General features: G+C 40.2%; 1 protein-coding gene and 1 long non-coding RNA gene across 2 annotated transcripts; one reads left to right on the top strand and one right to left on the bottom strand.

Annotated features, from left to right (window-relative positions):
* Window positions 1-12,097: 12,097 nt before the first annotated feature.
* On the bottom strand, window positions 12,098-13,531 carry LOC135154335 (uncharacterized protein K02A2.6-like). The gene is made up of 2 exons (XM_064100448.1): window positions 12,785-13,531; window positions 12,098-12,673 (listed from the first exon to the last, which is right to left on the bottom strand). Exons 1-2 carry the CDS (start codon window positions 13,529-13,531, stop codon window positions 12,098-12,100), a joined length of 1,323 nt encoding a protein of 440 aa, XP_063956518.1.
* Window positions 13,532-17,262: 3,731 nt separating this feature from the next.
* Window positions 17,263-19,714, top strand: LOC135154422 (uncharacterized). The gene is made up of 3 exons (XR_010293816.1): window positions 17,263-17,338; window positions 19,128-19,229; window positions 19,646-19,714. It is a non-coding gene; the product is annotated as an uncharacterized LOC135154422 (long non-coding RNA).
* Window positions 19,715-22,428: the final 2,714 nt, after the last annotated feature.

Here is a 22,428-nt window from a genome sequence, read left to right as displayed (position 1 = left end):
GAGTGCGGTCCGGGAAAACATGTCGCCATTTTTTATTCACTTACTTTACTTACTTTCGAGGTTGATTTTCTTCGGTCGAAATTGAAAATGGGCTAGCATTGAATTTCTGAATACAATATGCATTTGAAAACGTGATTAAATATCGAATACAATAATTTAATTCCGAAGGTCCTTCTACAGGCAGAGAAGACTTACGTAATAGCACAGCTGTTGTTTATCATTTCGTCCTTGGCTCAACGCTCATAATCTGGCCTGTGGGGATTACCTGGCCAAGCGGGGTTGATCAGGCGGGTGTTTCATAAAGCTGTTCGTAAGTTAAGAGCGACTGGTGATCATGTCTTGCGGTAAATGGTACAAACCATTGGCGATGATCACCAGTCGTTGTTAAAGTCGCTCTTAACTTACGAACAGCTTTATGAAACGACCCCCAGGGCTTGGAAATGATGTTTTAGATTTTCAAATGCAAAATGGGGTGAAATACCGCAGTTTGCCATCTGATCTGCGGTCCGTTTCCAAACGGGGGTAAGACGTAATCATATGCACAAATCATAAGTCCATCGAAACATTACGGTTTTCTTTTGAATATTCTAAATTATTTTAATGCAGTTGATGAGGTAAATATAATTCAAGATATTAGAAGTTTAATGATTTTGTATTAATTGCTTACTGCAGATTACCTTTCTTGGATGATGTACAGTCTACTATAGGTAAGAGCATTCCTGAAATATAAAACACAAAATCGTCACCGAATTCGTCGCACATGACTGCACGTTAATATATATATATTATTAACCCTTCATGGAAAAACATAGCACTTGTCTACTTTAGGAACAAGAGGGTTGTTCCTATACTCTGACTATATGTATATTTACTTTGTATTTCTATTTTTCCCATTACAACTGTCTTTTCATTCAATTACGTGTTTCCTCTCGTTTAATATGGTATTGTTCTTCCACCTTTGTTTCTTCTTGTCCTTCCACTTATTCTCTTTTGTTCTTATTCTTCTTCTTGTTTTCGTTATTCTTGCTATATATTTATTATAATTCTTTACCTTTTGTGTAATTTTATATTAAATCACTCGATACATTTCCCTAAATTTGAATAACAGAGATCACAACACAAGGCTTATCATCTTTTGATGGGCCTATACATCACACATGTACATTACGAAAGTGTTTGATAATTGTTCTATATCATTGCCTAAGATACAGGTTTGTTCTTCTACATTGTGTGTACCATGACCTCGTTGTTCACCTTGTATCACAGATCGGCTATCCAGCTCTACTGATGCCTCTGTCGAAGTCAACAGAAATTCTAGTCAAGAAATCAATCTAGAAGACCATGGAATATCAATGTACCTTCCTCCTGGAGCGGTTCCAACTGATGACTCTTGTCAGATCACCCTAACCATCCTGCGAGACAATCCTTGTGTCGATATCACTGAAGGTGAATCAATGGCCTGCTATGGGATCAAGTGTGACCCTCAAACTTTAAACTTCAACAAATCTGTTAAGATCACTATATCACACTCTTCTTTGGTCGTCAATCCAGAGCAGGTGAAACCAGACATCGTTTGTCGTGTGTGGGACTCAATCAAGGGTAAGTCTATGAAGACTGATATTGCAGTAAAACAATAAACGTATCATTGGTAACAGTAAAGCATAGGGGCTTTTTTCTTTCTTAAAATGACCTTGATGCTACTTACAAAATATCAAATTTGACGTTTTTAAGAACATCATTGCAATAAGTTATTACAAGTCGCATCGATCGCAATCATTTTCACTATTAACGGTGTGGTGTCGTGGCCGAGTGGTCTAAGCCGCCCGACTACACATTGAAAGTCCGGGGTTCGATTCCTGGCACGGCCCTTCATTGACCGAGGCGTATTTCTATGCATTTCTCTTTTATCTTGCATCAAATTTTTTCAAGTTATATTATGAGTCAGAGTCAAACAGAATAACACAGCTTATGTACAGTCGAGAGAGAAGCATTCAATAAGTACTAAAGGTTTGTAGCGCCCTCTTTTGGCAGGATCATTACATGCTCCTCAAATCTCATAAACATGCAGATATTGTAACATCCTCCCTTCTTTGAGCTTTGTGCTAGAAAGAATGTATATAATTACAAAAAGTATCAATTTTCAACCAAACAATTACATGTACAGCGCGTCCCAAAAAAAATGTTCCTCTGATATGCGGCTAAATTACTTCAAAAAATAAAATTATTCTCAATGAAATGTATGGATTTAGGAAGCTCATATCATGTTCTAACTTCTATAAAATTTTCATTGATCTCGCTTCAATGGTTTTGAATACACAGTCTATTATTTAACAGTGGTGCTTTTCAGCCCATTCCAAGTTTGCATGTATGCAGCACTGCTGTGTGTTCTGCACTTTCTAGCATATCAACCCCCTTTGAAAGTTCTGACCAAGGAATTCCCTGATCTGACCAGGGAAATCTCTATGATCTAACCAAGCTCATCAAATCACAACCTTGAGCATGTTCAGAAGGGCAAAAACAATATTTGACAGTTCATTTCATGTTTGATAACAGAAGATGCACAATGATTAAGACAACGGGTCATGTCTGTTACATGCCTAATTCATGCCTAATACTGCATTTTTGTTTTCATTATTTTTTTAGTCAATAAGCTACTGTGGTTAAGTTAATCCAATGTAACTTTAAAAAAGTCAAATATTTCTCTGGTAAAGTTCCTTTTCGCAAAGGGTGATTAACTTGTGGATTACCCTTTATTTTTTCAGCTTATTTTACTCATCCATCATTCACATTTTCTTTCCAAGATGTTGCACTGATCCCCTTATCAATCATCAAACAATCTTAATTTTTATGTTTCTTATCCAAACATGCCAAAGTTTATGATTTCATGAGCCTGGATATGATAAGGGAAATGTCCCTGCTCAGATCCTTGATGTAAAAATTGAAGTTGATATGCCATACACAATGTAAAAATGCATCAATGCTGCAAACTTGGAATGGGCTAAAATGCACCACTGTTACGTAACAGAGTGTGTATTCAAAACCGCTGAAGCGTGACCAATGAAATTTTCACAGAAGTTAGATAAAGAGATGAGCTTTCCACTCATGAAAATTTATTTGAGAATACTACCACATTTTAGAATTAATTCAGCCCTATGTCAGAGGGACATTTTTTTGGGACGCGCTGTATGTAAAATGTTTCCAAAATATATGTCCAAAATACCAGTTTATGAGACTTTCACATTTTTTGTAGTTGCACAATTATAATACTTGCAAAAAAATAATAATTGAGTTCAAAACAGTTCTTCTAGTTGCAAACAAAATGTTTTTAAAGTCCAGGTTTAATTGTCCAGGTTGATTTCACAAAATAAAAATAAGTCCAAATAAACGATTTGATAGATGAGTTGGTTGTTGGTTCAGTTCTGACTTCAAAATTTGCTTGAGTTAAAGCAAAAAAAAAATGTTTAAGAAATGTTAGCGTTCAGTTTGTTTATTTCAGCATTCACTTTCTTTCCTTCTTCGGTTTATATGTTCAAAACGTAACTAAATCCCTCATCTTAAGCGGTTCGCGTCGCTGACGTCTAGATCGTCTCAGGGAAGCTGGGTTGGTTGGTTCCATTTCTGAGGTATTCAAGTTTGCATCACGCGACTTCTCCGGACTGTTGATATCCGCGGTCTGGGATATCTGGGTCCTGGTATGGGAAGTATGGCGCTCAGTAGTTGGTACATCAGGTTGAGGATTACCATCAGAACGTCTCCAGTTGTAAAGAGCAGGACCAGTGTCATGTACATCTTGTGGTTCAGATGTGGCTCTGATGTGTTCTCTGTTCCTTCTGAGAACCTGGCCCTCACAACGAACTTCATAGGAACGGTCATCCAGTTTCTTAAGGATAACTGCTTTCTTCCACTTCTTGTCATTGTTGAATGACTTGACTCTTCCTATTGCTCCTGGTGAGAGATCTTTCAACTTTCTTGTATCTCTATTGAAATACTTTGCTTGACGTTTCTGGCCTTCTTTCAGTCTCTCAAGATCAGCCTGTGGGTTGCGATCAGTTGCAAGCAACCGAGTCGAAGTGGGAGGAGAGTACGAGTCCGACGACCCATGAATCTCTGGACTGGACTACTCTGGATACCTTGTGTAGGGGTGTTGCGAATGTTGAGTAAGGCTTGATCAACATCATCTCCAGTATCCTTGCATCTTGTAAGTAGTCTTTTTGAAGTCTTGACAGCAGACTCTGCTTTGCCATTAGCTTTGCTGTTGTATGGAGAGATGGTATTATGCTTAACTCCAAGCTTTTTGGCAAATTCAGCAAATTCGTTAGAGGAGAAAGGGGGACCATTGTCAGATACGATGATTTCACGTACTCCATATCTCCCAAACTGGTGTTTCAGTTTCTTGATGACTGAAGGGGCAGTTGTCCTCTATAGTTTGTCCATCGCAAAGAAGTTTGAGTAATAACAGACCATGATCAGATATGTGTCATTACTATGATGGAAAAGATCAAGTCCTATCTTGGCCCATGGTTTGTCAATAATCTGGTGCGACATCAGAGGCTGGGCAGGCTGTGAGCTAGAGTTTTCTTGGCATGTGTCACATGTTTGAATAAATTCCTTGATTTCTTTACTCATGCCCGGCCAGTAGAGATGATCACGAGCTCTCCTCAAAGTTGACTCGACACCCTTGAGACCACGATGTAACTCATATTTCATTTTGTGCCTGACTTGTTTTGGGACTACAAGCCGGTCACCCTTGAAGATTAGATCATCACTGACAGAAAGGTCATCTCTGAAACCAAAGTACGGGGTGAGTGACTGAGGAAGTTGTGACTTGTGGTCTGGCCACCCTTCAAGAATGGTGTTTTTGAGTTGGCAGAGAGTAGGGTCATTGGCAGTCTGTCTTTTTATCTCTGCTATCTTGTCATCAGGGAGTGCCAAGTGGTAAACAGCATTCACCACTTCTAGATCATGTTGTCCACTCTCATAGGGAAGAGAAGCACGGCTAAGAACATCAGCCAGAACGTTTTCCTTGCCCTTGAGATATCTCACTTGTATGTCATATGCAAGAGCTCGTAGCAGTAACCCTTGCAGACGCTTTGAAACTCTATCCAGGTGTTTCTTGCAGATGCTTTCAAGATGTTTGTGGTCAGTGAACACAGTTATTTCACGGCCATAAGTGTATTGATTCCATTTCTTCAGTGCAAATACTATACCAAGCATTTCTTTCTCAGTGACAGAGTATCTGGATTCAGCATCACTCAGCATTCTGCTAGTATAGGCTATCGGTCTACCATCTTGTAGCATAACCGCACCCACGCCTATGGAGCTGGCATCAGTAAGAATTTCTAGCAGTTTGCTATGATCGTAGAAGGCCAACACAAGTGCTTGCACTAGCATCTCTTTCAACAGCTTGAAAGCTTTGTCGTGGTTGGAGTCCCAAGTCCACGCTGAGTTGTTATGTGTCAAGTCATTGAGGCTGTTCACACCGCAAGGGGGGACCGTGGGCGGACCCTGGATCGCGCTATCGTAGCGCGATCCACGGTCCGCCCATTGGCATTCGCCGGATTCACACCGCAGTGAGATAGCGCGGTCTATCGTAGCACCCCCTTTTTTGAGAGGTCCTGTTGCCATGACGCGTGACATCATGAGGTCAGAGCCAGTGGCGTACCTAGGATTTTCCACAGGGGGGGCAAAATCGGCCGCCAAAAAATTTGACAAGCAAAAAAAAAAAAAAAAAGGTCTTCAATTAAAAAATGAAGGTTTTCGGCAAAAGAGGTCTTTTAAGCTCGTCAGGGGGGGGGCAGGTATATGTCTTTTGTATGGGTTGTGACTCGCCAGGGGGGGGCAGAGTGCCCCACCTGCCCCCCCCCCCCCCCCCCCCCCCGTAGGTACGCTAGTGGTCAGAGCGGTCAAAGATTTAGTCCTTTGCCAGGACTGTTCTACTTTTCAGTTGATCAATAATAAAATCCTCGACCTCTACGCCGGAAATGAAAACAGCCACACGATTTCCTACCCTCATCATGGTGAGGGGCGTGAAAGAGGGGATAGCGCGATCACTGGAGATGGCGCGCAGGGGAGAATAAAGCAAGGGGAGAGAAATAACAAGTACACCAACGTCTAGAATCTAGACTATCAAAGATTCAAAGATTTCGCGCGCTATTACGAACCCGTACTAGTTAGTTGAGAGCTCGATATCGCTGTGCCTATTATGCTAGCCGGCCTGTTACAACCGATAATCCCGACCTTTCGTTTGAGAACGCGCCCGCTTATTTACGACGTTAGTTGATTTTGGAAGAGACTTTTTGGGCCCGTCATCATGGTCGTAAAACTCTGTCCTTCAATGCAAATTGTGTGACATGAGATTTTTTTTTCGTTTCGCATCTGCGACGGAAGCATTCAATATGCGTTTCGTGTGCAAAATTTTAGTTGCTACTATGGTAACAGCGATATATCCGATTGAGGACGACTTTCCAAAGCCACATTTGACTCCTCCTAGAACTCCAGAGGCCGCCCGGGGGGCCCACTTCCATTGATTAGTGGATACCTGGAGCGGCCACGCGTAAAAGGGGACAGAGTGGACAGGTACATTACGTATAGGCCTATGTAACGTTATAAGGGTGTCAAAACGATGTTTCAAATGCTGACAAAAAAGGGATATATATCCAATACTTGTAGGGTTTCACAAGCCAAATTCTTGTTAAGAGATGCATTTTATCTGGAAAAGAATTACTTCCCTTGTTTAGGGTACTTTTCGAAACCCCATGGTCGTGCCTGGTATCCACTCATCAATGGAAGTGGTCCCCCCGGAATTTGAATCTAATCCCAATTTCTGGGGAAAGTAAAACATATAATAATGTCCATTACATCGTGTGCGAGAGGCATATCGTTTGTGTAGAAGGAGTAAACAAAAGAAACAAAAGAGACAAAAAGAAACGAGTTCAAACGTATTGCATATGGTGTGCACATATCAACTCACGCGAAATGTTCGGCTGGAGAGGTGATCTGACCTATGAAATCAATTGCCAGTGATACACCTATAATCCACATTAAATGTAATATCGATTCGATGGACTGTAATGATCTATATCTAAGCCTTCATTCAGTAAGTTTTTCCTCACTCAATATGTACTCGATTTGTTTGAAAAACCACTTTCTTATCCATGTCATAATCTATTTTAGGTCTTCGTTTCGAATATCTCCAGCCATCAGTCGTTATATACATGCATGTATGGTGCGGGTGTCGCGGAAAAGGATTTTGCACACGAAAAGCAGATCTGTAGGGCCTGTAACCCCCCTGTAACACAAAGCTTAGCATTGATTGTAGAGCAGTTTTCTACGTTTGATTCTATTGACTATAATGCACAATCAATCTTAAAAATCAAGTGTATGATTAAGCGTTAACTTTTGTGTTAGGAGACCCTAATATTAGCGTTCGTGAGGATTGCGAAAGGTCCCAAGTGTCGCATCAACGCATAATGTCGCAGATTGCGACATTATGCCAAGAGCATCCGACGCATAATGTCGCAGTCAACGCATAATGTCGTACTTTTCTAACGCATAACGTCACATGTCGCAACGCATAATGTCGCAGCAAGTTGTCAACGCATAACGTCACATGTCGCAACGCATAATGTCGCAGTGGTATTTTCTTCAGGACTCGAGCTACAGATAACATATAAAATATGATTTCACTAAGTAGTTTGATACACGAGAAAGAAAATCAAGTGATCTGGAAATTAGGATTACTCTTTGTATGGATATTTATCGGTTTGTTGCCATTTCGTCTACTGCCCTTTTCCCACTATCGCATGGTCTGATATCATTTCGTCTACCATTAGTTAGTCAACTATCAACAAAGTCCACTAATCATTTCGTCTAATTACCATCTCGTCTAGTAGCCAGTTGGTCTAATAGCCGTTTTGTCAATTATCATTAAGTCTAATTCTATTTTTTTCAATTGGTCCAATTTCCACTTTGTCCAATATCATTATATACGTCTATTACCCTTTGGCCTAATAGCCAATTGGTCTAATAACCACTTGGTCTACTCTCATTTCATTCATGTTCCATTTGGTCTAACTTAAGTTGGTTGACTATCACTTTGTCGAAACCCATTTCGGAAAACAATCATTTGGTATCGTTGCCATGGTCCAATCACCAATAGGTCCAATTTCCGGTATTTTTTCGGTTTACTGACGGATGGTCTATTATCACTAAGTCTAATCATCAGATTGGCTAACAACATTCGTGACAAACCCACTTAGTCCTATTCTCTTTTGGTCTAATGACCACTTGGTCTATTAGCCAATTGGTCTAATGACCTCTTGATCTAATAGCCACTTGGTCTTATTCCCAGTTGGACTAATTGCCACTTGGTCTGATTTTCATTTGGTCTAATTGCCATTTCGTCTAATGTATTTTATTGTCACTTGGTCTAATTGCATTTGGTCTAATACCAGTTCGTCTAATAGTCGGATGGTCTAATACTAGTTGGTCTAATACCAGTTGGTCTAATCCTCACTTGGTCCATTATTCATTTGGTCTATATTCAGTTGGTCTAATGTGCAGTTGGTCTTAATTCCATTTCGGCCAATTTCCACTTGATCTAATTTCCAGATAGTCTAACATTCATTTCGTCTACATGCCACTTGGTCTAATATGTAAAGTTTGCATGGTAACTTGTTTTCATTTTTCTGGTGAAATTTTTAAAGTTACTTTCCACGCGCCGGCTTCGAATCTTCACCCGTGTGCCCGTCGGTCGATATTTGAGTACATTTAGAGAAACTATATTTCCATTCCCAATTTTTAAAAAATATGAGGATTTTTTCAAAAGCCTGTGGAGATTAATGCTTCATATTCCAGTCCAAAAAGGGGTAAATTTAAGCACTTTTTCAAGCGCTATGCATGAAAATTCTGAAGTGGATGTTGATGAGAGAGCGAAGCGCGAGCGAAAATTTTAGCTATATAGTACATGGTGTTTTTTTACCTGGTTGCTAAGAAAGCATGATTTCTTGTAAGCAAGTAACCAGAGGACCGACGGCTTAAGGTCCTCTCCAAGGGGCACTAATGCACCAATTAGGAATCATATCTGGGTCACCGGAATCAGAACCCCCCGCTCCACTGAGCTATCGCGCCTCTTTTGAGCTTGAAAGATTTGTTTTTTTTTCCAAGTCTTCACCTCACTCTTTTTTATTCACCCTTCTGTCTCCTCTTATTTTTCCTCGTTTTCCCTCCTCTCTCCCTTCTTTTCCATTTTCTGATCTGAACCACAAATCAGGAGTAGTACTGCAACAAGTCGGCAATGGTACATAGAGTCACCGTAGAGGTCTAGTACCAGTAGACCATAATGGTTATAAGATGAAATGAATATGCCTATTGGACGAAATGATGATTGGACAAGATGGTGATTAGACCCATGGCAACGATACCAAATGATTGTTAGCCGAAATGGGTTTTGACAAAGTGACAGCGAACCAACTTAAGTTAGATCAAATGGAACATGGACGAAATGAGAATAGACCAGGTGGTTATTAGACCACTTGGCTATTCGACCAAAAGGTAATAGACGTAATGATATTCGACAAAGTGGATATTGGACTGATTGAAAAAAAATACAATTAGACTAAATGATAATAAACAAAACGGCTATTAGACCAACTGGCTATTAGAAGAGATGGTAATAAGACGAAATGGTTATTGGACTTTGTTGATAGTTGACTAACTAATGGTAGACGAAATGATATCAGACCATGCGATAGTGGGAAAAAGACAGTAGACGAAATGGCAATAAACCGATAAATATCCATACAAAGAGTAATCCTAATTTCCAAATCACTTAATTATCTTTCTCGTGTCTCAAAACACTTAGTAAAAGCATATTTCATATCTTATCTGTAGCTTGAGTCCTGAAGAAAATACCGCTGCGACATTATGCGTTGCGACATGTGACGTTATGCGTTGACAACTTGCTGCGACATTATGCGTTGCGACATGTGACGTTATGCGTTAGAAAAACTACGACATTAAGGAACTTTCTATTTGCATGTCGACTAGTGGACTGCGACGAAAGTACGTCACAATAGTCTGCTTTGTGTTGATGGTATACAAAGTCAGTCGAGCACATGATTGGAAGACACTGAGCATGTGCAAGCCATTCCTTACACGTCAACTTCATGATGACGAACGTGGATTTCGCTCAGATCACGCTCGTTCGAAACGTAGTAAACGAGCAATCAAATCCTTGCCCATTGATTGAAGCCCCGTGGTGATATACTCCAGCGGTTCTGTATACCGTAAACACAAAGCAGACTATTATGACGTACTTTCGTCGCAGTCCACTAGTCGACATGCAAATAGAAAGCTCCTTATTATGCGTTGACTGCGACATTATGCGTCGGACGCTCTTGGCATAATGTCGCAATCTGCGACATTATGCGTTGGTGCGACATTATGCGTTGGTGCGACAGTCCGGACCTTTCGTTTGAGGACGCGCACGCTTATTTACGACGTTAGTTGATTTTGGAAGAGACTTTTTGGGCCCGTCATCATGGTCGTCCTGCAATGCAAATTGTGTGACATGAGATTTTTTTTTCGTTTCGCATCTGCGACGGAAACATTCAATATGCGTTTCGTGTGCAAAATTTTGGTTGCTACTATGGTAACAGCGATATATCTCATTGAGGACGACTTTCCAAAGCCACATTTGACTCCTCCTAGAGCTCGAGAGGCCGCCCGGGGGGCCCACTTCCATTGATTAGTGGATCCCAGGAGCGACCACGCGTAAAAGGGGACAGAGTGGGCAGGTACGTTACGTATAGGCCTATGTAACGTTATAAGGGTGTCAAAACGATGTTTAAAATGCTGACAAAAAAGGGATATCCAATACTTGTAGGGTTTCACAAGCCAAATTCTTGTTAAGAGATGCATTTTCATAATCTGGAAAAGAATTACTTCCCAGCTTGTTTAGGGTATTTTTCGAAACCCCATGGTCGTGCCTGGTATCCACTCATTAATGGAAGTGGTCCCCCCGGAATTTGAATCTAATCCCCATTTCTGGGGGAAGTAAAACATAATGCCCATTACATCGTGTGCGAGAGGCATATCGTTTGTGTAGAAGGAATAAACAAAAGAAACAAAAGAAACAAAAAGAAACGAGTTCAAATGTATTACATAATGGTGTGCACATATCAACTCACGCGAAATGTTCGGCTGGAGAGGTTGATCTGACCCATGAAATCAATTGCCAGTGATACACCAATAATCCACATTAAATGTAATATCGATTCGATGGACTGTAATGATCTATATCTAAGCCTTCATTCAGTAAGTTTTTCCTCACTCAATATGTACTCAATTTGTTTGAAAAACCACTTTCTTATTCATGTCATAATCTATTTTAGGTCTTCATTTCGAATATCTCAAACCATCAGTCGTAATATACATGCTATGTATGGTGCGAGTGTCGCAGAAAAGGATTTTGCACACGAAAAGCAGATCTGTAGGGCCTGTAACCCCCCTGTAACACAAAGTTTAGCATTGATTGTAGAGCAGTTTTCTACGTTTGATTCTATTGACTATAATGCACATTCAATCTTAAAAATCAAGTGTATGATTAAGCGTTAACTTTTGTGTTAGGGGACCCTAATATTAGCGTCCGTGAGGATTGCGAAAGGTCCCAAGTATCGGTTGTAACACGGCCTACGTTTATTTCATGGCGTTGTATACATTGTGCATGTATTTCTAATTTGATTAATCTAGATTATAGATTCTTGTATTTTAACTGTGTTTGTGGACGTGATCACAGCAGGATCGCAGCAGGATTATGGATGTACCTGTAACTTTAGATATACAACAATGGATAGAAGCAAACTCCCAGAAGAGACGACGAAAGTAGAACGATGACTTCCTGCGTGCTATCGTAGCTCGGGTTCACACCGGCAGAGATAGCGCGATCTAGCGCGCGCTAGACCGCGCTATCTCTCGTGGACCACCCCCAAGAGGTGCTCCAGTGGCACGCCGTTTTGGTTCGCCGGTGCTCGCTGTTGGGCTGACCGAAACGACGTTGTACCTTCCACACCGCAGAGATAGCGCGATCTAGCGCGCGCTAGATCGCGCTATCTCTGCCGGTCTGAACAGGCTCATTGAGAGGTATGATCACATCTGATAACTTAGGTAGGTATCTCGATAAGTAGTTTACCATGCCACGCAAACGATGGATGTCATCTTTGCAGGAAGCATCGCTCATGTTCAGGATAGCTTCGATCTTTGATGGATTAGGTTTGAGTCCAGAGTTGGATACTATGTGGCCAAGGAATGAGATTTCCTTCAGTCGGAACTGGCATTTCTCCTTGTTCAACACAATGCCAACAGCTTGACATCTCTTCAGTAGACAATATAGTCGGGCATCATGCTCAGCGTCACTGTTGCCCCAGATGATGATGTCATCGGCCACACAGCGGACTCCAGAAAGGCCATCAAGTGCTTGGTGAAGCCTCTTTTGGAAGATTTCACTGCTGAATTTCAAACCAAATGGAAGACGTTTCCATCTGTACCTTGCCCAGGGTGTGGCAAAAGTCGTCAGTAAACTAGACTCTTCATCTAACTTGCAGTGAAGGTATCCGTCTTTCAAGTCACAGATTGAAAAGACTGTAGCATCTGAAAAGCTGAGGTAGAATATCACCTAAGACAGGTAAGGGATAGTGCTCCCTCTTAAGCACGATGTTGAGAGGTCAGGGGTCTAGACAAACACGTACTTTACCAGATTTTTCTGCACCACAGCCATCTGATTTACCCAATCAGTTGGAGAGCTGACTTCTTCGATGATGTCTTTTGCCTGAAGATCATCAAGTGCATCCTTTACTTTGCCTTTCAATGATTCAGGGATGATTCTAGCTGGGCAAACAGTAGGCATTGCATCATCCGTAACTGTCAGATGAACAGGACTTCCAGGCAGAGTGCCAATTGAAGAAGACGAAAACACATCAGGATACTTGTCAGGACTTATCTCAGCAATGTCCTTAGGAACTATGCTGCGTACTAGCTCAAGGGAATCATAATGAACAGTAATGATTTGCATCTTTTCCCCTGTTGTTTTGCTCAACAGTGGAGGTAGATCTTCCTTTACTACAATGTATTCAACTTTGTATTTCTTGCCAGTAGCAGGATTTCTGGTTATTACCTTACACTTGCCAATAGCCTGAGTCGTAGCTTTGTTCCACATAGATAGACGGATGTTTGCACTCTGAACTACATCCTCCTCTTTTAGATACTTTTGTGGAAGAAGATTCACTGTTGCACCTGAGTCTAGTTGGAACGGTACCCTCTGATTGTTGATAAGCATGTTACAGATAATTTGCTCTTTGTCCATATCCACTGCATTAATTTGCACAAAACTAATCCTTTCAGCTGAGGATGAGTAGTCATCATCTCCGACATGGTGAATATTCCTGGTCTTGCACACTGAAGATCCCTTGAAGTTATTAGGCTTACTGCAAGCTTTGCACTTTTGTCCCCATGCTGGACAGGACTCTTTTTTCATCTCATGAACCCTGTTACAGAACTTGCACTTCTTAACCTCTGATTTACCTTTCTGCTATTTTCCTTCCAGACTTTGGGAAATGTCTCTGTCCAACTTTATGTATGTCATTCATTCTTTTGACTCAGAGCTTTCATTTGGACAGAAGTAGCCTCTACAGCTTTACACACGTCTATAGCAGTCGTGAGGTCAAGGTCAGATCTCGAAATGAGTAGTTCTCTCATTCGATCATCACGCACACCGAGTAGGACACGATCAACAAGCAGCTTGTCTTTTATACAGTCACAGAATCCACACGTTTTGCTCATCATAAGAAGAATCGTGACATACTGCTCAATGGATTCACCACTCTCTTGATTGCGCTGGTTGAATCTAAATCTCTCAAAGAATTCCCTGCTCTCTCCCCAAGTAAATGTGTGTTAAACTTGTCCATATAATCACAGAACATTTGATGCTATCAGCCTCAGTAGCAAATTTCATGCCATTGTAGACGCGAAGACATTCCGGTCCAACACTGTGAAGGAGAAGGGTAGTCTGATAACGATCAGGTTGTTGAGAGAGATTTGTGAGAATAGAGTAATTTTCCCATTGCTGGCTCCACATTTTCCACTCCTCTGTGACATTATTTCCAGCAGACGCATTAAAATGTCCAGGGGTTGAATGGAAGGCTTAGCAAAAGTAGCTCCATGTGGAAGCTCGGAAGGAGACCCATCACTATGATTATCAGTCATCATGCAATCAACAGTAGTAACAGTAAGTCAGAATGGTAATTCACACCAATACTAATAGCAGCTATACTGAATGTAGAAAACAGTACACCGACTTTCATATGTGGGACACATGCAGGAATGACTCTCAGAAAGCTGGCGAAATCCAGGTCAAAACACAGTTTGCAGATGCATAATAGAGTTCAGAAAGAAGAACAATAACTGTTCTACGGAAATATGTAACTTTTCACCACTGCCATCATGTTTCAAGTTATATTATGAGTCAGAGTCAAACAGAATAACACAGCTTCTGTATAGTCGAGAGAGAAGCATTTTATAAGTACTAAAGGTTTGTAGCGCCCTCTTTTGGTAGGATCATTACATGCTCCTCAAATCTCATAAACATGCAGATATTGTAACATCCTCCCTTCTTTGAGCTTTGTGCTAGAAAGAATGTATATAATTACAAAAAAAAATCAATTTTAAACCAAACAATTAAATGTATGTAAAATATATTCCAAATAAATGCATGTAAAATGTTTCCAAACCACAAATGAATGAAAATGCTTTGTGCATTATTGATACCAACGTGTACAGTTAAACAAACATGAGAACGCTGCCTCATGCATTACCAGGGGGGAATCCTCAGTTGTTTTCCACCAGTCACTGGGAGTTCGGCCCGTTAGAAACAATACTCCCTCTTGGTGGTGGGCCAGCAGTGCAAAGCACCACCTTCCCCGCTGGTAACATGAAAAAAAGGGAAAGAAAAGGAAAAAAGGAGGAAAGAAAGAAATAACGACAAAAATAAGTTGCTTATTTGCTGGTCACCCTCTTCCTTTGGACATACTTGGTCCAAATCCAAGCAGAACCCTTCTCTGCTGCCTCAGAAGCAGCCCTACAACCATGCTTATTCTCTCTATTTGAGAAACCCAACTCCCAAAACCACCTAGACATGATATGAACCCACGACAACCAACCTCAAAGGGGAAGCAAAACACCTTCCAGCCTTTGCCTGTACACTCTGCCACAAGTTCAGAATATCTTGTGAGCTTGCGCTCAAAGGCAAAGTCAAAATTATCCTCCCAAGGGACGGTCAACTCTCCTAGAACTATTACCTTTGCAGAGTCAGTCCACAAAACAATATCGGGGCGGAGATTTGAAAACACCACATGCTGTGGGAAACTCCCTTTTCCGTCCAGGTCGACTCTCACCTGCCAATCACGAGCTGAGGACAAGATACTGGGCCTCGTAGACCTTGCCCTTAACCTTGGCCTAGCCCCCTCCTTCACAAAATCAATATGGGGCATACCCCCATTTGCAACACCCTTCCCAGAATTATGAGATGTCACCCTTTTTGTAACCGCCTCTTCAACAACCTTCAAAACCTGGTTATGCCTCCAAGTATACATCCCACAACACAGGCTAACCTCGCAGGCACTAAGTATATGCTGAAGGGTACCTCTCCCTCCACAAGCACTACATTTATCAGGCTCGTTATACCACTTGCTGAGGTTAACAGGCGTAGGGAAAAAAGATCGTAGGTCGAGCGAACAACGAAGGAGATTCGAAGTGGCTCCATCTGCCAAAGTACAGACCATGTCAACCTTCTGGCTTCCGCCCCCTCCCACTTCGTCCATGAGCCCTGCTGGGCCTGGCCAACTGCTGTGGCCCAACTCTTCTCCTCCTCAACCTCTCTGATCTCCTGCACAATGAGGTCGCGCCGCTCCCGGGCTGAAGCTGCTGACCACCTCTTGGTAGAAGTCCAGCCCAGGCCCAAACGACCGGTTTGGGCAGCACCAACCATCTCCTTGTGCCTCAGTCTTGACTCAGCCTCTTCCACTGCCTTATCAGCATGCCACTTCCTTCCCGATTTCACATCAGGTTGGTAATCTCTAATGACAGGATCGCTAGAATCACGAAGCATAAAAAAAGATCTTGCTTTCGTCACCTTGACTTCTTCAACCAATGACTTGACGGGGGTGTTCAACTTTGTCTCAGTACTATGAAGAGCAATGTTGGTCAGAGAATTTGGAAAACCCAGTCACCTCTTAACATAGAAATTGATCATACGCTCCATGGCTTCGACATACGACAATCCTATCTCATAGACAGTTAATGGCCACATGATGCGTGGCATCAGCCCAATCTGAAGACACCACAGTTTAAGTTTGCCTGGGAGGCCACATTTATCAATTGACCCCAGACCTTTCCTGATCTGTTCCTCAGTGTCCTTAATTCTTCCTACATCTTTCAGGTCTTCGGTATACCAACGGCCTAAACTCTTAACCGGCTCATCCTGGATAGATGGGATCTCCTCCCCACACAACAGGAAGTGAAAATCACTTAGCCTACCTCGTTTCAACACAAGGCTCCTCGACTTCCTCGTCTTGAATTTCATCCTTCCCCAATCCATTAATTCCTCGAGCCTAGCCATAATTTCCTTAGTAGCCTTCGTACTTGGACAGAGAATAGTGAGATCATCCATGAATGCACGAATTGGAGGTAGTTCCTCTGCACCAGGGAAAGTCACACCACATCTGAATCCTCCAGCAGACCTAACAAGGATATCCATGACAAGCACAAACAAAATGGGAGAAATCGCACATCCCATTGGAATACCAACTTTCAGGCTCTGTCAGTCTGTGGTATACTGCTGAGTAGAGAACCTCATCTTAAAACCTTGGAAATACTGCATCACATACCTGGTTACCCGAGGGGGAATCCACAAGAAATCCATCGCAAACTCTATCAATACATGCGGAACTGAGCCATAAGCGTTGGCAACAAAGACCTTATAATATATTACTAGACCGAAAGCTGCGTGCGCGTTCAGCACAAAACAAATGAGATTAGGCTCCGCCTACCGCGATCATTTGAAGACAAAAATAAGCCCTCATTGACATTCATGAGCGTAAATATATTCATAATCCGGCCTTTTCATTGGCTAGGAGCGTCATTAATACGCGATTTCCCCGATTCTTTGTCATCGATACTAGTAGTATCGTGTTACAGAATTAATAATTCATTTGACCTCATTACGTCATCTAATTTATTCATTCTGAAACTTTTCTTTCCACACAAAAATGGACCTACGAACACTCCGGTGAGTACGTATAAATTGATGTAACTACATTAATTAAGTGGACTATTTACACATTTCACACTGTATTTTGTGATCTTAGGTTATTTGTTTAACTAATTAGAGATTTTGCTATTATTCTTCTGTTAAAGAAAAGCAAAATTTGGTCTTTGAAATTGAAGTTAGACTGTCATCGTCGCCCGGCCCAGTGCAGCCTGTATGTTGCTTTTCAGTGGTTATGCCGCTGTGTCAACCACATGTATTTTGTACGGGCTCCTAGGCTAGCCGGCTGGGCATCTAGAGAAAATCGGGCCGGGAGCCGACGATTGATTAAAACAAGAAGAATGAAGCTTCTTTTTGTACACTGTATAACGTTAGATCTAGAGGGAGATCTGCAACTATCTTCAGTAGATCGAAACTCAGTCAGGAATAAACTGTGAAGCGGAGTGCGGAAGAAGATATGCCTGTCATCATTGTGTCAATCCTCACTAGATTCTCGTCAGTTTCACTTTCAGATATCAAATTTATTTTGCATAACTTCAGGCTTCTTCTGCATTTAGCCCCCCACCCATTTTAATTCTTATTGTACGTTATTTATATAGTTAGACTCTGTATTAGAAATAACATGCTGCTCTGCATGTTTGTCTTACTCTTATTATCAATAGATCAAGATCTAATTTCTAACATGGTTAACAGAGCCTAGTCTTGCTTCTTAATTTTACTTCATCAGTTTATGTTTACTTTTATCCATCGATGCTTGTAATTCAAATCTAGTCATCTAACTTATACTTTCCCAACCCTCGACACGTACCCCCAGGGCCAGGGCTTAGGATCCAGGTCTATAATTTTAGGCCTAGATGTAGGTCTGGGCCTAAACGACTACATTTACATGTACGAGTATGACTGTCAGTGGACCAAGGAGATCTAGATCTACTCTCGGTCAATAATGGCAATGAAGACAGGTTTAACCAGGAATAAAAGTCAGACATCAAAAATTTCTAAATCGATATAGGCCTAGGCCTACATCTAGGTAAAGTCACCGAAGGATTAGCTTTACATTCTAGGTCTAGATAGATCGAGAGTCTATCGATAGTCTAGATCTAGACCTTATTTAGATACATGAATGCTGTCACGCAGCACTGATTCTGGTTGGACTAGATCTATACTTTTTTACAAATAGATCTAGACCTAGTGCATGAGATTATGAAATTATGTTGTTAAAATCAAATGAATTAAGATTCGGAATAAAAAGATGCAATTTTTTTTTTTTTTTGGGGGGGGGCAGACATGTGAAAAATTTAGAGAAACCTGAAGTTCAGAAAGCAAGGGCCCGAAGCAACCAATGTTGCCTAGGGCTGTTTTTTGCATTTTCTAAAGTAAGATTGAAGGATTTCATGCAATTTTTTTTTTATGAAGGTTTTCACATTTCAGCTCCCACCCAAACCCCTCCCCCTACAGTGTTAGAAAATTTATCCTTAAAATAAAAGAAGTTCCTGCAGCAGAGTCTCGAGAACACCTGTAATTTTACCAGATTGCATAATCTTACATCATATCATGTAAAATTTAATACAGGAAAATCGTATTTGGTGTATGGAACCTTACAAATTTCCTTAAATAAAACACCATTTCCCCCTTTTTAAACAGACCTGTTCTGTAGAAAAATTCCTGTTTTATGAATTTACAGAATGATTGTTATTGCTTTCTGCAAAATCTTGATTTTTTTCTGTAAAATCAGGGTTTTTTTAACAGTGTACATACGGCCATGAAAGAGATTACCTGACACTTATTGTTCTCTCTTTTCTTTCACAAACAGGTTGAGTTTGAAGAACAAGAAAAACAGTAGAGGTCTACCCGGTACCTATGGTTAAACATGATGATCATAAGTGCATGCATCATTTTGCAGATTCTCATCCAGGTATAAAAGTTAAACTAACCCATACAAAATTACAGATACATTACATGCATTGAAATGAATGTTAACCATGTTTACATTAAATAAAAATAACCTGAGCAACTGCTAAGAGGTAGGATCTATACTGAATATACACTTCTTATATATACAGGCTCTCGACTCTCTCGAGTCTAAAATAGAACCAATGCCAAAAGTTATGTACCTTGGGCAAATTTATAAAATAAGGTCATGTCCTTGATCTACTATTATTTAAATGGCCTTTCTATTTCCTATTTGTTTATAAACAAAGCAATATTTATTTTTCATGTTTTATATTTCATAAAATTCATTTTATTCATTCTTTAGTATGATATTCATATTTTATATTTGTAGATTTACAATCTTTTTTAAATCTTATTATTTTACATTTTGTCCAATAGGATGATGCAGCTCTACAATTTCCATGGAGGTGATTGATGATGATAAATAATTGGTGAAGTAGGCCTAATAGAACAGTGATAGGACCACAAAGAGAAATACATCCTACAGCAGTTATATGAGTGAGTTAATTAGTGATTATTTTTAATAATGGGGGGTTTTCACAATTTTTTTAGGCAACAAATAGACCTGCCTTTGAAAAAACCATTTCAATTCTGTTTTTAGATTATAGTTAGGTGTCGTTTTTATTCGCAGATCAAAATATTCTGTGCAACAAAACATATCAACTTTAATTCTGACTATTATATATAATTTATATATGTTAATTCATATATTCATATTTATAGGAAATCTCTGACATTTTTTTTATAGAGTACATGTAGTTATAATGGAGAGTGGTATGTAAACTGCATAGAACAGGTTTAAGTGATATGCTTTGTAGAAGTACAAGTTTCTAATTAGTAGAAGTAAGATTTCCTATGTTATGTGATGAAGAAATATATATACTGGTATGTATAGTCTTACTTTTCTTAAAACATTTATGTTTTACAAATCATGACAATTTTAATTTAAATTCATTGATTTTCTTTCTCTATTTTTTCAATCTGCAGGACTGGTGTAACAGATGTTTTCATTCAAGAAATCCAACAAATTGAAGAGGGACTTAGCTTAGGAAGCACTTGATAAAGATGGAAAAGGTTTTTTTTTTCAAGTCCCAATTAAAAAAAAAAAATTATTATCACAACCCCAAATTCATGAAGTATGAAATTTCCTGTTGATTTTCATTAAAACTGATTGCAAAAGGAGAAGCTATAAACATAAAAATAGGAGCGGCGAAGTGAAGTTGAAAGTGGGGGGGGGCACAGGGAAAATGCTGTATTATGTGAAATTTTTAAGAAGTTGCGAGAGAGCAAAATTTTGACATTTTTAAAAAGAAAATCCAATTTTGTGATAGATTTCGACAAAATATTCAGAATGATATATTTCACCTTTTTTTTTTGGGGGGGGGGCAAGAGTCCTTCAAGCCCCCCCCCCTCCATCTGTAGTGTACGAAACTGTTTATCTACCCCCACTCACATGAATTATTAAACTTAATGCACAAAGGATTTCCTTATTGTTTTCTTGTTTCAAAGGGCACTCGTCATGGTGACCATAAAACGGGTCCTCAGGTGAAAGGGGCACAGAACAAGTTCTTTAGGAGTACTTTTCTTTGGTAAAAGGGGGCAGTTATTCGAGAAAGCTAGGGCACTTACAAGAAGGCGAGGGGGCATTTTTTAACACATAAAACGCGCCCTCAGATGAAAGGGCACAGAACACGTTCGGGGGGCATTTTTTGGTAAAAATTTGCATACAAGGAAGAGCACTTGGTAACACCTAAAACAGGTTCTCGTCAGGTGAAAGGGGCACATTACACGTTCGTGAGGGGGCATTTTTCTTACATAAAATTAAAGGCACTTTTCAGTGCTTCAAAAAGTAGGGGGAACTGTGCCCCCCAGGATCGCTGCCCCTGCATACAAAAAACATTTTCGTTCGATCCAAAGTATTAACATACGCTTAAGAAAAAAGGTAAGGCTAAATCCTCTGATAATGTGATATTTTTTCTGGCTATTAATAAAATTCACAACTAACCAGAAAATGCCTTCATGTCTTTCATTTGTATTCATATAGTATTTGTACAGAGCTAAAATGAAAGGGATTTCGAATTGGCAAAATTCAAAATGAGATGGAGATTGAGAGAAAGAGTGATGAGAAGGGGGTTGAAAAAGATGAGAAAGAAATGGAGGGGCACATATGAAGAGATAATTTAGAGGGGGAGGGGTAAGAGAGCATGAATGGTGGGAAGTAGGAACAAAGGGGTGGAAGAGAAATAAGATGAGATTTATGGAAACCAGGAGACAGGTAACAAGTGGGAAAAGAAGAAGGAAATATATGTAGGAGAAAGGCGGCACCAAAAGAACGTGAGTGGGAAAATTATTTAATGGAAAAACAGAGCAAGAAATGCTGGAGAATAAAGGGGACAGGAAACGTATTAAACATTATAAACTGGGGCCCGTTTCATCATGAGTTACAAGTATGGTAATTATGATTGGTTATAGCCGTTACCATCGTAGTTAACTACGATGGATAACTGCTATAACCAATCTTAATCTAGGTTACCACGGTAATCACAATAACAGCGATGTTTAAATAGCTGTAATGCATTATGAAACGGACGCCAGATGAAGAAAACAGGCACGGGGATCCATGAGGGGGCCGGCCCCTTACGTATTATACCTTGAACAAAATATTTTTTTTTTGCTTCTCGAAATTTGTAACAAGAAATGTACTCTATTAGTGGTGACAGTTATTTTTTTCAGTAACCATACTCAACCAGTGAAAATTACCATCAAATTGTAATAACCATATGTTCTGCCCCCACCACCCGCCCCCCCCCCCCTAGAAAAAAAAAGAAAACAAGACTTTTGGGTCAGTGCAACAGCCCCCTTTGATCCGTTCGGCGGCCTCTGCCGGCTATTTAGAGTCTAGTTTCAATTCAATTATTTTATTTTCCACTTTCAATTTCATATTTACAATTATGATACAATTGACAAAGTAACATATAATCACATTTGAAGTACATACAAAAATTGACAACATTATAAAATTACAATAGACAATTATCAAATCGAAATATAAATAATTGAAAGGGATGGAGGGCCAACTGAAAAGCAGAGCTTGTATAATGTAGGCCCCCCTAATATTGATTGATTAATATCGATTCTTTACATTTGTTAAAAACTAAGAT

This window comes from Lytechinus pictus, chromosome 6 (assembly GCF_037042905.1).
Source record: "Lytechinus pictus isolate F3 Inbred chromosome 6, Lp3.0, whole genome shotgun sequence".
In the NCBI taxonomy this organism is placed as follows: Eukaryota; Metazoa; Echinodermata; class Echinoidea; order Temnopleuroida; family Toxopneustidae; genus Lytechinus; species Lytechinus pictus.
Note: the sequence above shows the minus strand (reverse complement) of the source record. Positions and strands in the feature narration are given on the sequence as shown.

What these genes read in the sequence shown, in the direction of transcription:
- LOC135154335 (XM_064100448.1), bottom strand. Translation starts at nt 13,531, where the DNA reads ATGAAAAAAGAGTCCTGTCCAGCATGGGGACAAAAGTGCAAAGCTTGC. An exon ending in TCAGCTCTCCAACTGATTGG is followed by an intron (nt 12,674 to 12,784) that starts GTAAATCAGATG and finishes TACCTGTCTTAG; the next exon opens with GTGATATTCTACCTCAGCTT.